The sequence below is a fragment of the Balearica regulorum genome, chromosome 25, assembly GCF_011004875.1.
Source record: "Balearica regulorum gibbericeps isolate bBalReg1 chromosome 25, bBalReg1.pri, whole genome shotgun sequence".
NCBI lineage: Eukaryota > Metazoa > Chordata > Aves > Gruiformes > Gruidae > Balearica > Balearica regulorum.
In genome coordinates, this window is record NC_046208.1 from 3,016,428 (window position 1) to 3,030,996 (window position 14,569).

The 14,569-nt window shown below is 45.0% G+C and overlaps 1 protein-coding gene across 5 annotated transcripts in view; it reads right to left on the bottom strand.

Annotated features, from left to right (window-relative positions):
• Nucleotides 1-509: 509 nt before the first annotated feature.
• SRGAP2 (SLIT-ROBO Rho GTPase activating protein 2) overlaps nucleotides 510-14,569 on the bottom strand; it is a 107,444-nt gene continuing 93,384 nt past the window's right edge. For 2 of the 5 annotated variants that reach the window (XM_075776060.1, XM_075776059.1), the window contains exons 19-23: nucleotides 11,521-11,600; nucleotides 7,142-7,322; nucleotides 6,573-6,719; nucleotides 4,107-4,434; nucleotides 510-1,581 (exon numbers count right to left, since the gene is read on the bottom strand). In XM_075776060.1, coding sequence (XP_075632175.1) covers nucleotides 1,198-1,581; nucleotides 4,107-4,434; nucleotides 6,573-6,719; nucleotides 7,142-7,322; nucleotides 11,521-11,600 — 1,120 coding nt within the window. In that variant the 3' untranslated portion in view covers nucleotides 510-1,197. Of the gene's footprint in view, nucleotides 1,582-4,106; nucleotides 5,332-6,572; nucleotides 6,720-7,141; nucleotides 7,323-11,520; nucleotides 11,601-14,569 lie in introns of all 5 variants that reach the window. The other 3 variants (XM_075776062.1, XM_075776061.1, XR_012838930.1) reach the window with 2 other exon arrangements.

A 14,569-nucleotide genomic window follows, 5' to 3' on the forward strand; every position in this document is an offset into this window, starting at 1 on the left:
ATGCTGTCACCTCACCGTCCCCAGCAGCGTTTCCTACACCGCTCTATAAGAGCGGAGATCCCTAAAGCAGTTCGCAGCGGTCACGGCCACCGACCGAAGTATTTGCAACCAGCAAGAGGGAGAAGATACAAAGCTTGAGAACTTCTGATTGAAGTTTTTACAGTGCTTGTAACTGGGATTTTGGTAAGGATCCATCTTGATGTATGATCAAAAGAAGAATGTGCGTGTTAGTAAATGAACTCCCATCAGAGTACGCTTAGTTTTCAAAAGTTAACTTATTTTTACATTCAGTCTCCCGAGACCACACACACCACATCAGCCTACGGGCTGAAAATTACACTGAAAAACAATAAAGCTGTTTTTAAATATGGGAGAGCAAAGGGGGAAACCAGCTAGATTGTCCATAAGCAACAACTGGGCTCTTTCTTATGCTCCTAAACCTCAGGAACATGTTTGTTTACATTTGCACAGACACATATTACGTAGAACTCCACAAAAGTCTAAGAGCGTTCCAGAGTAAACTATTTTTCATGACAAGTGTCGACTAAAGGACGAGGCTGGATGGCCAAGAGCTTTGGCCCCAGGGGGAAGAATGGGAGAGCAAACAAACAAAACCAGAGGATGCGATGGAAGTCGAGACAGACCCTTAACCACCGTGGCACCAGCGGGCGACGTAAGAATAATAATAATGCACAAGAAACAGGCATGTCCAAGCTCCACGTAACCAGTGGCACCAAAACATGCAATAGACTAAAATCTATCCTATTGTTTCCCTGTGATAAATGAAACACAGAATATATAAGTCACTACACCAGTATTCAAAACATGATGCCACTAAATATTTCTTTCAGTGGCCGAACACTTGAACAAGGCATCAACTAGAAACCAAGATCCAACTCATCGGTTTTTGTGTGTTTTCCTCCTCAGCTTCACAGTGACCCGATACTGGATTTCCTACGCGTGGCATGAACTGTTTTGCCTTACGAACATCACTGATGCGGGTACATGGGACAAGGCTGTTACCACTTAGTTTACTCCCAGGAAGTGCTCCCGGCAGTAAGTAGGAGTTCACAACTAACCTTCAGCAGAAGTTCAAAAAAAAAAAAAATAATTAGTTAAATAGGAATTTTAATGTCTTTAACAGAGTCTCTTCATCTGAAACAACACAGTTATATCCACAGAGCAGCATCAAGTTTGTCAGACAGTACAGGACTTGTCAGTGGGCTGCTGAGATGCAGAGGAGGCAACGCCAGGGCTCGTGGCATTTGTTTTGGGGAAAACTGTAGGCTTCGGCCGAGTTGCCGGAGGTTTCACCTGGGTGGCCATTTTGACCGACTTCACTGGCCTGAAGGTGCACGGTATGTCGCCGGCTGTGCTAGCGCTGCGCTGGAAAGCTGGTTCAGTGTCCTTGAGGATCTGAGTGTGCAGAGGGCTGGAAGGTTCAGAGGTGGGGGCCACCACTGGGGACGTTTTCAAAGGCTCCAGGGTGTCGAGGACAACATCTGGCGTGTGCTTTACGCTGCTTTGCCTTTCCAGCTCCCGCAGCTCGTTCAGAGCAGAGTTCATAGTAGCTTCAATATCCTGCAAACACAAAAGAGAAACCGAGTGAGTAACAGAACTCAGACACGTAAATACAGAGATAAAAGTCAGTCTTTGAAAACGACGTATTTGTTTTCAGCCTGTAAACACCAACAGTCAAATCAACTGGTGGGTCGAGGACCTTTAGGTGTCAAAGTGAAACCCACGCCAAACCATACAGCGCTCCATGCTGAGGCCAATAAGCAGCAATATTTTCCATCAACAGGGAGCAAAATAATTGCCAGCACTTTCTCGATGCTAGTCTGGTCCTTTACTGGTCCTGATGCTGCTTGGACTTCAGAGACAAGTACAACCCCAAAATGCAGCAACGACCAGAAAAGCAAGCGATTCAAAGTATTGGGATCCAGTCTTGTACTTTATTTGGCACGTGAGAGTCAGGAGAGTAAATTCTTGAGGAAAGGACTGGTGATTCTGACACCGGGCCGCACACCGAATGCTGAAATCCTCGCGTGCTCTTGCTGCCGTCCGAGTTGTCTTCCCTTCCCCGAGCGGTATTACACGGGACTCAAAATTTTAATATTTTAAAAAAACACAGAAGGTATCAGAAAGATATACAGAAATTCAAGCTGGCACTTCTCCTTCCTCTTATAAAGCATTACGGTTATTAACAAATAAACATAAAGAGAACTTTGAGACAAAAAGGAGGCTTTTCTTGTTCTCAGCTGCAGCGGGACTCCACGTTTGCTGCGGCCCGCGCTGTGGAGCCCGCTGGTGCACCGAATTCGCAGGAGAGCAGAAGAGCTCAGCCTTGCTCTGACTCACGCTTGGCTCCAGCATTTGAGCTTCCTCGGAGGTTTTTCAGGGGGTGGGGAAGGTAAATCAGTCAAGGAATGGTGGGAGAAACCAGAGACAGTAATCTGACTCCTCCGAGTATCTTGAGGCCAGGCAGATTTTACTTAGGAAGTTAGGGAAAATATGCAAAACGCACGATGATTATTAAGTGGTGTTTGAAGAGATACTATAGGGCAAAGAGAAACACTAATTTAACACAGCTTCTCCCCCCCCCGCCCTTTTCTTTTTCTCCCCAGACTCTTCCCTAGTGAAAACAGTTAACGTTCTGGCAGGAAGAGGAGACAGAACAACTTCAGTTAGATCTTAATTGAAAAAACAAAGAAAGTGATTTATGTCAACCAAAGCCTTGGAAGGACAATGAAATATGAAGACAAGAAGAACCGTATATTATAATTCCACTGGAATAAATGGGCTAAAGATATTCATAATGGCAAAATACAACTTTCCATCAGAGTACATATCAGATTTTTATCTGGACCTTATTTATTATCGCTGTTTTGTCAATAAAAATGATGTTTAATTCTCACATCTTCCCCCAGCTCTTTAGAAACCTACAAACTCCTGAACCAGGCAGAGAAGTCAGGTCTCCCAGGGCTGGCTTTGTAATCCGAGCGCCAAGCATTCCTTGGCTTTAGATAGATCCATCGCATGCTGAAAACAGTTGGTATAGGCAACATACGTGTGCAGGCACATCTAACAGCTTGGAGTGGGAGAAAGGGAAGATCTGCAACATTTACCCCATTAGTAGCTGTCACTTGTTCGAATCTAAGTCTGACTTTGAATTGTTTTCTGTTCTACTCGTGAAAGCACAGATTCAGGGATGCAAAGACACCACGGGTGTTTTCGGTAACAGCAGTCACTGCTGCGGCAGCTTCAGGGACGGGACAGATCTCTGCCGACAGTGATGCAGAGAATATGCCCAGAGCTGAAGAATCTGTAATAAACCAGTCTGTGTCAAAATTAGCAAAGATGAAGAAAAATACTGAGAACACCTTTCCCTTTAAGCTGCACAGAAGGAATTTGAGAAGACGTTTCCTTGTCTGGTCAGTGTGTGAGTCAGTCCCAAAAGCAGAGCTCTTTGTAAAGTTAAAGCACAGCTCTATACGTATCGGTAGCCTGCTCTCGTTTCAAGGCACTTGTCTAAATAACTAACTAATGAAAACTAGTGGTATTATGTTCAAAGTTGGTTCGTAACCACACACTGAACCCTGTAAGCATATAAAGATGCCACTGTGAGCACTGTACAACTCAGCAGTCTGCTTTTATTTTGACTGTGCTACTCCATGTGCTTCCAATGTCTAACCACAGGCAAGTTTGCACAACTGACAGGAGAACATTAAACTGACGCTAAATACTTTACTTTTCTCAGTCCTGAAGTTATGATTATTTCATTTTTTGCTGACAGAGCTTTGGAATCTGTGTAACTTTCTGAAATGGACATTTTTATTATTGAAACTAAATTCTGAATAACGAGCAGGGCTAAGTTTTTATGGAGGAAGGACCTGACTGTTTATCTTCACTCGTGAAAGCAGCCTCAGTGACTTACACAACGTGAGGTTGAAAGACTAGACTCAAGCTGTGTAGTAAGCTAATAGCGCACTGAGAGAAGGGAAGGGATACAAGATTAAATCAGACTTCTCATTAGAACATCTCATTGTCTCCAACGTCCTTTAAGTTTCCAACGCAAATCCTTAAGGCAAAGCACTCCTATTTACCTGTGCAATAACTTCAGGGTCCATGGGCCGGTGGTTGTTGAAGCTCTTGGACCTCCCTGCTGTGACAGTTTTCCGGATCTGCGGGCTGTCTATCCTGTTCTTCAGGGACGAATGTCGGCTGATAGAATTGAGGCTGCCGTGGCCACTGATGGAGCATTTATCTGGAACCTCCTTGGGAAGACTTTGGCTCATTATGGGCTGAGATGAGGGTCTGGAACTGGCTATGGCTCCTGGGGAGGCTGGTTCTGCCATTGAACTACCTAGTCCGTGGCTGTCACTTTGACGGAAGGCTCTTCTGATGCTGCCTGACTCTGGTTTCTTTCTTTGCCTTCAGTCACAAAAGCAAAACAAGTCAATACAAGCAGGTACACGTAACGGGCTGTAATTTGAAGATATCCCCCCAAACAACACAGAGGACAACGGGAAGAGACATAAAGATTGCAAATACACCCAGGATTTTAGGCGTCACTGCTGAGACAGTAAAATTATAAATCATTCCAGTTTAACACTTCTAACAAGAAGACTGAGTTTCTGGCAGCTGTGCACATTCACAGCAAAAACAGAAAACTTGGATGGAATGTAATTAACTTGGTCATGAAGAGAAGAATTTATATTTGAACAAAAAAAAAACCCTCTGTGCCATCAACAGGTTTTGATGATGTGTTTTTATTACATTAGAAGAGCAGAGCTACAATTTTTGACTGGAGGACACAGTATAAGTCTACTAAGCTCCTGGCCCAAGGCATCAAGTTGTTATTTTCAGAGATTGGCAAGCAAAGAACCCCAAGTTTGGGGTTAACAATCATTTCCAGTATTTGCTGGTGGTAATAGATGTTTCTCTTTCACTGCTTTAGCAGGACCATGAGGCATTATGTATGCAGGGCTAGAGATATACCAAAAGATGATGTCAAATGGATGAGCTGGTCCAAACAATTTAGTTTCTACCCCAGCACCATGTGGTCTGACAGCACGATTCCATTCAAATCATATGAAGGCCAATGCAGTAGAATACTTTATGCCATAGGTCTGAAGCTTGGCATCCATTATACAGGGAAGGATCCATTTATATATAGCACCAGCCCCATGAATAACTGCAAGAAAGTGTTAACTCCAGTAGGATTTTGGCATCCAAATAATAATTCAGTGGGTGGCACAACTGTCATTGCGAAACCATCTGATTTAATTTTGCTCAAGTCTGTTCACACATAGGTCAGAAGATTCATTCCTAAAGAAAAAACAACAAAATGAGTCTTATGCTACTATTGCTAAATATCAGTTTCCCTACTAAAGGGAAAAAAAAAAAAAACAAACCTGGAGTGGACATTACCCAGGCTTCTTACAAACTCTACAAACAACACTACCAAAACCAGCAGATGGTGAAGCTCCAACACAGGTCTGTTCATTATAGAAATCTTTCCATAAGTGGCACAATGGCATACTTCAATGGCTCAGACAATAAATATCATAAAAGAAAGCCCAGATCCCAAGCTGATGCAGATGAACACAGCTTCACCGGTATCAATGGAGCTCTGCCGACTCCCATAAACTAAGGGCCAGGCTCTGTGTAGGACATTAGCAGGTCCAAACCTTTAAAAAGGATGCATTTCTGTTAATGCCTTTAAAGGCTATATTCTCTTAAACTAACTGAAGGTTAAAACTATCCACTCCCATAAAACTCTAATTATCACATTAATACCTTCACTGCACAATAGAGAGACATGGAGTTTTTTTAATATGAAGGAAATAATCAGAAAGATATGGGGGATAAGTCTGCTCTAGAATAATTAAATAACAGATCGAGAAATTTAGTCTGTAAATAGCTTAATTTCCCAGTTTTTTTATTATGTGGAGTGTTGGCTAAAATAACAATTTCTGGTTGAGGAGGTAAAGTTAGAGCAACAGGGAGGTGTGTTGTTTCACTGCAAGCATATGGTTAGTAACCTAAGGTGCGAAGTGCTGGAGAAACGGAAGAATGTTACGGGCAATGCCAGATGGTGGGACTTAAGGTACGTCATTTAGCACAAAATGCGACACTAGTTTCTGAAGAAATTGTCCCCCACCCCATAAAACAAAACATGTTAAATGTAAACGAGACATAACAAATTACAGAAGATAACAAGGAACAGGAACACACAATTACAAGAACTCACACCGCTGTTCCCCTCCCTTTCTCGGTGTGCTTAGCTTATAAAATAGGACGTATTTGGGAAAACGGGAACAGACAGTGTCTTGGGGATAGCGAAGAGAAGCCAGTGGGATTTTAAATGAGCATTGGCCACACAGGTGACACAGAGAGAGAGAGAGAGAAAGAGAGGACAGCAAAATGTGAGGAAGTTAGAAGAGGGGGAAGCAGAGAATAATGGTGCCAGCGCTCATTAGTCAACCTTTCTCAGGGAAAGAAATACTGTACTGGACTCATCACCAAGATCTTTACAGTTAAGTGAAACAATGCAAGGCTGTTCTTACTTGTTGATGTTTGCAAGGTAAATATCTGCGACGTGACCCCCACTCGGGCAACTGGCACCAGCTCTAGCAGTCACTTTTTCTTCTGGTGGCTCAGAATTTATTTCTATTTCAGACTTCGGACTGGATCTTTCAGAGATACCATCCTCACTAGGAAGGAGAAAGGAAGGAAATCACAACCAAAACAGAACCAACAGCACTGAATTTCAAATACAGCTCTGTGTATGTAAACATACACACAAGAAAGCAGCACTGTGCTAGCATCTTTCTCTTAAGAATCATTACATATCTTTCAAATGAGAGCACCTGATTTCTGTGAGCAACCTGGAGATCCCAGCTCTGTGTCTTTAACAGGCTGGCAGCACCAGAAACATTTTTATATCATGCCTCCACACCCGTGGACACCTACGCCTCTGCAGAGCTCTGCTTGTTTCAAGAGGACTCCCTTCTTGCCAGGAAGGTCGAGGGATGAACTCTCCCCACCTGGTGTCAACATCCTGACACAAACACTCCATTCCACACCTGAGTTTTAAGCAAGCCCGTCTTGCAGATGGGCTTAAAGTGTAACATACGTGTCTTGAACGACGATATACTGATGAGGAATAAGGCCGTCAATTCCATTGTGGCGTCCCTCCCACCAGTCATCTGAGGCCCGCTGATAGAGTAAGAGAGAAGCTCCTTTTTTAAAGGACAGCTCTCGTGCAGTCCTGCCAATGTAGTCGAACTTCGCTATTGCTTCTATGGGCTCACACTCTAGGAGATAGAAGGGAATAAACAATAATTCACTAAACACTTGGCCTCAGGTAAGTATTCAACAGCTTAAACCTACCATAAAACAGCTTATGACGAGAGCATGGAAGAGGACAAAGTGTTGCTTCTTAAGGCAGCAGAGGGTCGAAGCAGTAAGAGTCAGAGGGGAACCCCTATAGTACGAGGATGTTGCAATTTCAGCATTAACTAATCTCTACGTGGTGGACACAGTCACGTTTTCCAAGTTATAAACCCACTTACAGCAATTCAAGTATACAAAGATAGAAATTGCAAGGGTAAAATTAGTATCTCATTAAAATAAAAAAAAAAAAAAATTCAAAGCTGAGTAGCACTCAGGTATGTTCCAGACAAAAATCTGCCTATGGTATGCCTTCCTAAAGGCAACTAAAGTAAACCTCCTGGGCAGGCAGGAGTTGTTATTAGCATTTAGGGAGGGAAACATCCTCCGATTCCAAGCTGTTTCAGAAATAAAGCGTCTATTCAGAAGGAAATTTCTGCTGCCTGTGAGGTTCACCTGACCCAGGAGACCGGATTCTGGCACCGTGGGAGGCCATGCTATTCATCGAACTGTCATGGAAGCTAACGAAAACATTGAGTGCCTCCACCGCTGCGGTTTGTGCAGCGATCAGGAGAGCAAGCAGCTCCCCCGGGCTCCGTACAACTGCACCGTGCACACCGAGCAGAGCGGAGCTGAGCTTGGAGCTGCACAACGTGCTCCAAATCTGAGTGCTTCTACCTGAAAAGCTCACAGAAGAACTACAGCCATGCTGTGTCTGCAGCCAGCCACTAATCCGGGTCCCTGTAGGACTGATATTATACAGAGGGACAATATGGGCATTTAGACACTCAGGAAAATCAATATGGAATTCATGTGGATTATTTTTAAGACTTAGAAAAACCTGCCATTGGTCGAGTCTAAATATATATTAAGCCAGCTCCCAACGCTAGGCAGGAATCAGGGGAATGGAGATGAGCTCAACCACACAGCCCCAGTGGACTTCAGCCTCTAATTACTTTAAAGGAGCTTTAACACAGCCAAGCGGTCCATGGAAATTGAGTTCTTTCCCAGAGAAAGAGATTTGTGGTTCCTCTTCCTGGACGAGGAAAGATACACGCCATTTCGTACCAAGATCTCCTCAACATCCCGGGAAGCTTCTACAGTGCAAGACCCAGCCCAAAAGGACTGGAAGGCCAAACACGAGCCACAGCTTTTACAATTATTCCTTGGGAGAGCATACGCTCAAGAATTAGGTCTCCGAGGCGGACTGTAGGCAGGCAAGGTCAGGCTTGAGAAAACATATAGCGTGAATCCCTGTGAGCGAGGTGATGCTGCAGTACCACATCTCATCAGCCGGTCTGAGAGAGCAGAACAGAAGCATCCCCCAGCAGAGAGCCCCATCAGCATCTGTAGTTACAAAGCATGAAGTGACCGAGCACCGAGGGCAATCAGCCACAGGATCTGCTAGATGGAGCCCCCAAAAATTAATTTCTCCATTACTAAACCAGACAGCTGGGAATTCTGTCAAATCACACATTTCAGGGAAGCCTTTGGTCAGCCTCACACCAATACATTATCAGCCCTCAGCAACCAGCGAGATATTTGTAAGGGTGAGAAGAGCCTGGCCCATATGTGCAGTTTGCGATAGCAACCTTATTCCAGACTCCCCAAAGCACATGGTTATCTGGTTTTGGCTCCTTCTTTCCTCTTGCTTGTTTTGCCTCTGGAGCCAGCTTCTTCAGAACATTAGAAAAAAAAAAAAGATAATACTGCTTTTTGGTGTCCCCCTCCATTTACAAAGGAGATGGGAGTGTGGTTTTGTAAATTCCATCTGTTTCATTAGGAAGTGTTTATTGTTCCAGATGAGTGCGGCACTCAGGTTTCTTATGTTTCCAATTTGCTTTTTAGGACTCTGGCTTTCATCCAGAGAAGTGATTTTAGACTCTAATTTCCAGTAGCTTTTTCCTACTACACTTATGCTCAGAGAAGAAAGCTGTGCGAAAAAAGAGCAATAAGGCTAAGCCAAACAATTACCCCTGCCAGTCTGACAGCCTGTGCAGGAAAGCAGCAGTTTAAAATCTTTCCACTCATACACATAATTTAACGAACATATGACCTGCTTGTCTTTCAGCATGTCTGACCTCTTACGCCTGTCTCAAACCGGAGTGTCCACTCACTCGTGCAGCGAGACTGACGGTCAACAGCAGGGATGCTCTGCAAAAAAACTACTCCAAAACCGATTCCTTTGTTCAACGAAGGCTGCTGGGATGACAGCTTAACTTCGGGAGGAGTAGTGCCAGCCTCATGGAAGAGTTAAAGGAACAAGTGCCTGGTCACATCTAAAGACTGAAGGAGTGAGAAAAACCTAAAAACATCCGTCCCACTGAGTTGCGGAGTTGTATGCTGCACGTCTGGCGAGAACGCCCGAGGTGTGACACTGCACAACTCAATTAGAAGGATGTGAGACTCCTCAGTTAACCAGACCTTGCTGCTCCCTCAAAGAGATAGAGGCCCAGCTCCCTCCTCTGCTTTGGTGCCAGACGCTCCCTCCCAAACGCTTCCTATGGAATATTCCATGTAGGTTGCGGAACTCCATCCAAAACGCCTCCAAATTTTACCTTGCTCAGGGGCCCCATGCAATCTAGTTCCAGAGGCTGTAAAACCTTGTCCTTTTCTAATCTCTAACTGCTCATTTTCTTGTCATTGTACCCTTTCAGCCACATAAGAGATCTAAAAATCCCATACAGAAACAATGCAAGTACACCCCATGGTGCATCAGCCTGCAGACTTTAGTCCCAGCCTTTACGGATGTGGGATGAGTTAGCCTTTCCTTCATTACAGCTCCTTCTTTCGGTACAAACTCAAAAAGGACATGTTTTCATGCATTTTTAAGCAGCTAACACTTTTCAGAAAGAACACTCTGTTCAAGACAGACAGTGAACTCGTGTTTCATTCCCGTATGCTTTGTGTTTCCTCCCAACAACCCTGGTGAGGAGTCACCGTGACAGTGCCTGACCTTGCTGAGGGAGAAATCATTTTCCAGCATTTCTAGCAGTGCCCAACATCGTTTACTTTGTTACTGGCGTGTGAACACCACGAAGCCAGCACGAGCACAGCCATGCTACGGGAAAGGTTTGTGAGGCAACTGCTGGAGCGAAGAGGGCAAAAAGCAGGAAGCACATGGCCAGGCTATCGAGCAAATTCCTAAAGACCAGCACAAAAAGGATGCCACCTAATTTTAAGGGAATGCTGGCTTCTTCCCACCTTTACAACTGAGGCCATCACAAGTAAAACCATCGCAGAACTTACTTGGACAACTGCAAGAGGCCAAAACCCAAGAAAAAACCCAACATATTCTGTCCTGGTTTTGTCAGTCTGCTTTACAGGCTGGTCAGTATTCTGGGGAGCACTGTTCCACATCAGTAACGTAATCTTTTCCTCCGCTCTGGATGGGGCTCACCTGCAGCTATTCCCCATTGCAGAAAGAGGCTTTGGAAGTATCAACAACAGACACTCCAAGACTGCAGTGTCACTTTTTCGTTAGGAACTACCATGAAATTCTCAGCATTGGCACCCTTTGCGCTGATCAGACAAGAAATGTAACAGAGTTTCCCCAAGAAGACCCAAAAATTATCAATGAGAGAGGTCACCAGGACCCTCTACCCTAAAACCTGGCTCTCAGTGGAAGACAAACAGCTTTTGATTTTACTTTACTTGCTTCCTTAAGGCAGAACCACCGGGGCTTAGAGCACACTATCCCCTCACCAAAGCTACGGAAAGGGGAAACGCCTGGCACACGCAGAGGGGAGCGGGAGTACGCGCTGAACAGCCCAGCCTTTGGCTCTACGCTTCCCCCATGACTTCCAACTCCGAGATCCTTCTAAGGTACAGAGGAGCTCAAACAGTCACGCAAGCATGGAGCGCGCCCAGGCCTGCAGCTGAGATACCCTTGAAAAAAAGAGAGACTTTAAAAATAGTCAGGTAACTTCTAAAGACCCTTGTTGATCCCAAACTTTTTTACTTTTTTGGCATTGAATGCTGTATGTGATGTTTCAAGTGACTATTCTGATTTAAACTCCACTTTGGATCTAACTTTGAACTTAAATTACAAGGCACTATCTCCTCTGCCTCCCCCGCAGCAGGTCGCACCAGTTAACCAAGGAGTTAATAGACTTTGCGTACCATCATCACTGGTGTGGTGTTCAGCCGTAACGTCCTGAACTGAGTCTTCTGTTGAGGCTCGCTCTCCGTGAGGACTTTCACTACAACAGAAGGAAATACATACGGTGCTTTACACTGGTGGAAATTGAGTTTCCTCGTTTACAAAAATCTAACATAACTCGTCTCGGGACATCCATATCCGAAGTGAGCATCTAGGTTCCACTGTGACAGACACTTTGCAGATGCATTTGTACATACCTTAGCTTGACTTTTAGACACATTGACTAAATTCTTATTTGATCAAGCAAACTGAACATCTTCGTTAACCTTCTCTATGCTATCAGGAAAGTCCAACTTCAGATCTTGTAGCCCAGACCTCTGGAGATGGTTACAAGTCAGATAGCAGTGGCATGTTGGGTCTAGCTCCTTTCTGCCATGCCAGAATTATTCCCTCAGCTATATTCTTCATTGCTTTAATTAGCTCATTAGGCGACTGATGAGATAGCTGCCACTTCCTGGGGGAAATTATTTCTCAGTTCATAATGATATTTCCAGGTCTGAGTTTGTCATCTCCCTCCTTCCCTTTTATCCCAATCCTAAATTGTCCCATTCATTGCGCTGAACAACTCCCATAGCCAGATCAAGCGCCTGGAATCTTTATTTACAGAGCTCCTAAGCCACCAAGAGTACTCATTTATGTTTTGCATGAAGAAAAGCTTTGAAATGATCAATAGATAACAAGTGGCAACCAAAGGTTATGTTTTTGTAAGAAGCTACATGAGCAGTTCCCTCAGGAGAGGAGCAGAAAGGAAACTGGAAGAGGATCCATTGCCTCTCCCAGCAGCTCCGCAGACCTGCTGCCAGCTGGCAGCGCTGCCTGCCTGCCCTGCCTGCTCGTCTTAGAAGGGAGAAAAGCGCTCGCTCCTCATCTTACCAGATGCTGTTGCTAAAGACAAAATGCGTTTGCTGCACTCTTACACTGTAACTCGTTAAAGGTGATTTTTTAATTCTCTTCACACAGTAATTAACTTCATCCCTCGTTTTGGCCTTGCAATGGTTAAAGTGAGTGATCATGGATGTAGAGTGTTCTCCCTTTGGTAATCGACCTCCTATACTCTCTTAAATAGGAGAAAAAATGAAAAGGATAAGGGGTAAGATGTTTGGATAATTCTGGCATCTCATTATGCTTAATCCACATGACACGAAGCTGCCTCACCATCTTCCGAGTCAGTTCCTCAGGAATCGACCTTCCCATCCTTTGCAAAGCCTTTATGCTACTTAATAAAGTTTACAGAAGAATTTGGAGCCAAAGAGGGGTCCCAAGAGGAACATAGCATTGAGGGCTAAAGTTTCACACAGACCGTGAAGTAATGTCGCGTACAGCCAACGCTAAAGAACCAAAGACTGCAAAGACCACGTGCCTCTTCCTATCCATGCCTCCACCGGCACTTTCCACCCAAAAACCCGTCCTTGCTGCAGACTCAGCCTCTCCGTCGCGTGAGCCGCAGTGGTTGGAGCTAGGCTGCTGGGTTTCACCCCGAGGGCTCCAAAAGTGCGAGCAATATACACTGCCAGAGGAATGCAATGCAAGTTGAGCATCTATAAGCTATCTTCTTCCCTGTGATTCCGATGGTCTCACTTGCTGGTATGCAGGACTCCTGGACGCTCCCCATGCTGTCCTCACGCAGTCTCAGATGGACAGACAGATGCAGCGCAGTCCTGGGCTTGACTCAAAGGCAGTATTTCAAAGATGCCTGCAGCACAGCCCTGAATTTGTCATAAACTCTGAACCTTGCCCTACCCTCCTCTGCCCCAGGCAAGCCGTTTCAAAGCTCCTGGGCAGCTGCCGACTCGAAGCGAGCAGCGCAGGCACGGAGGCGCAGAGCACACGAGTCGTGGCGCTGAGCCCGGGCTGCCTCCACGCCAAAGCCTGAGAGTTCCCCGGCACAAAGACTCAGCCCTGCAAAGCGGCAGCGGGCGATTACAAGCGTAGCAGGCTCCGTTCCCTGATGAATCAGCCCAAAGACAAGGGCTCACTCTGCTGCTTACACACTTTGCGGCAAGGAGCCCTATGGGCAGTAACTAACAACTATCTAAATACCGGGGCTATGAGAAGGCTTGAATGGGAACCAGATGCTTCTTCCTGACGTTAAGCAGTCTCCCTTGCTTGCTTCTATCCTTCTCTGCTTAACAGGGTCTCAGGTCAGGGTGGTTAGGAAGGGCGATGAAGAAAAACCAAATGCCTCCAGAAAACTGATATTACCTTCAAGGGTATTTTGCCTCCTACATACTCAAATGAAGCGTCACCCGTACTGAGTGTACTGAACATTTCATATTTTTACTCCCTTCACCTTATAGGACAAAACCTCTTCTCAAAGTTAATGTGTTTCCTTAAGGTCAATAGGGATTCTTTTTTTTTTTTTTTCCCCTCTACAAATCTTTCACATACAACATCAGCTAAAAACATCAGAGAGAAGGGTAAAAGTAACAGAATTTCCAAAAGAGGCACTGGCAAGTCTTCTGCACACAGCAGTTACTACAGAGGAGCCTCTCCTCGCTGCATGTACATGGAGTGAGCTGATAGTTAAAGCTACTCTGAAACAAGGCTAGCTTTGTCATCAGAGTGACTTCATTTAAAAAAATGTATTTATTTTAGTGTATGAAAATAATCATTTGCATTCCTGGGACACTGGAGGAGGGGAAGGGGGGAAGCAGGACACAATTTAAGATTCCTCATTTTCAGAGGGAGAGATCAGCTTGGCTAGTAGGAAAGAAAACACCTCCTTTCCTTCCCCCACTCCCCAACCTTCCACCCCAGATGACAGGAGCCGCTCTGGCTGAATTGCTTCCAGATGTGGCTTTCAGACTGAACACGCGGCCAGGCCTCTTGAGTTTTAAGCTGGATGGAAACGGTGATTTTGCATTCCTCCCTCTTCCCTCCCCCACCATCAGTGCTGCCCTGAAAATTAAACCATGCCACAGCTTTCTAGGTTCAGTTGCAAGTGACCTCTGTGTCTGAAGCAAAGGCACTCCAGACAGGCAGGAAAAAAGAAAAAAGGAAAAAGCAGGG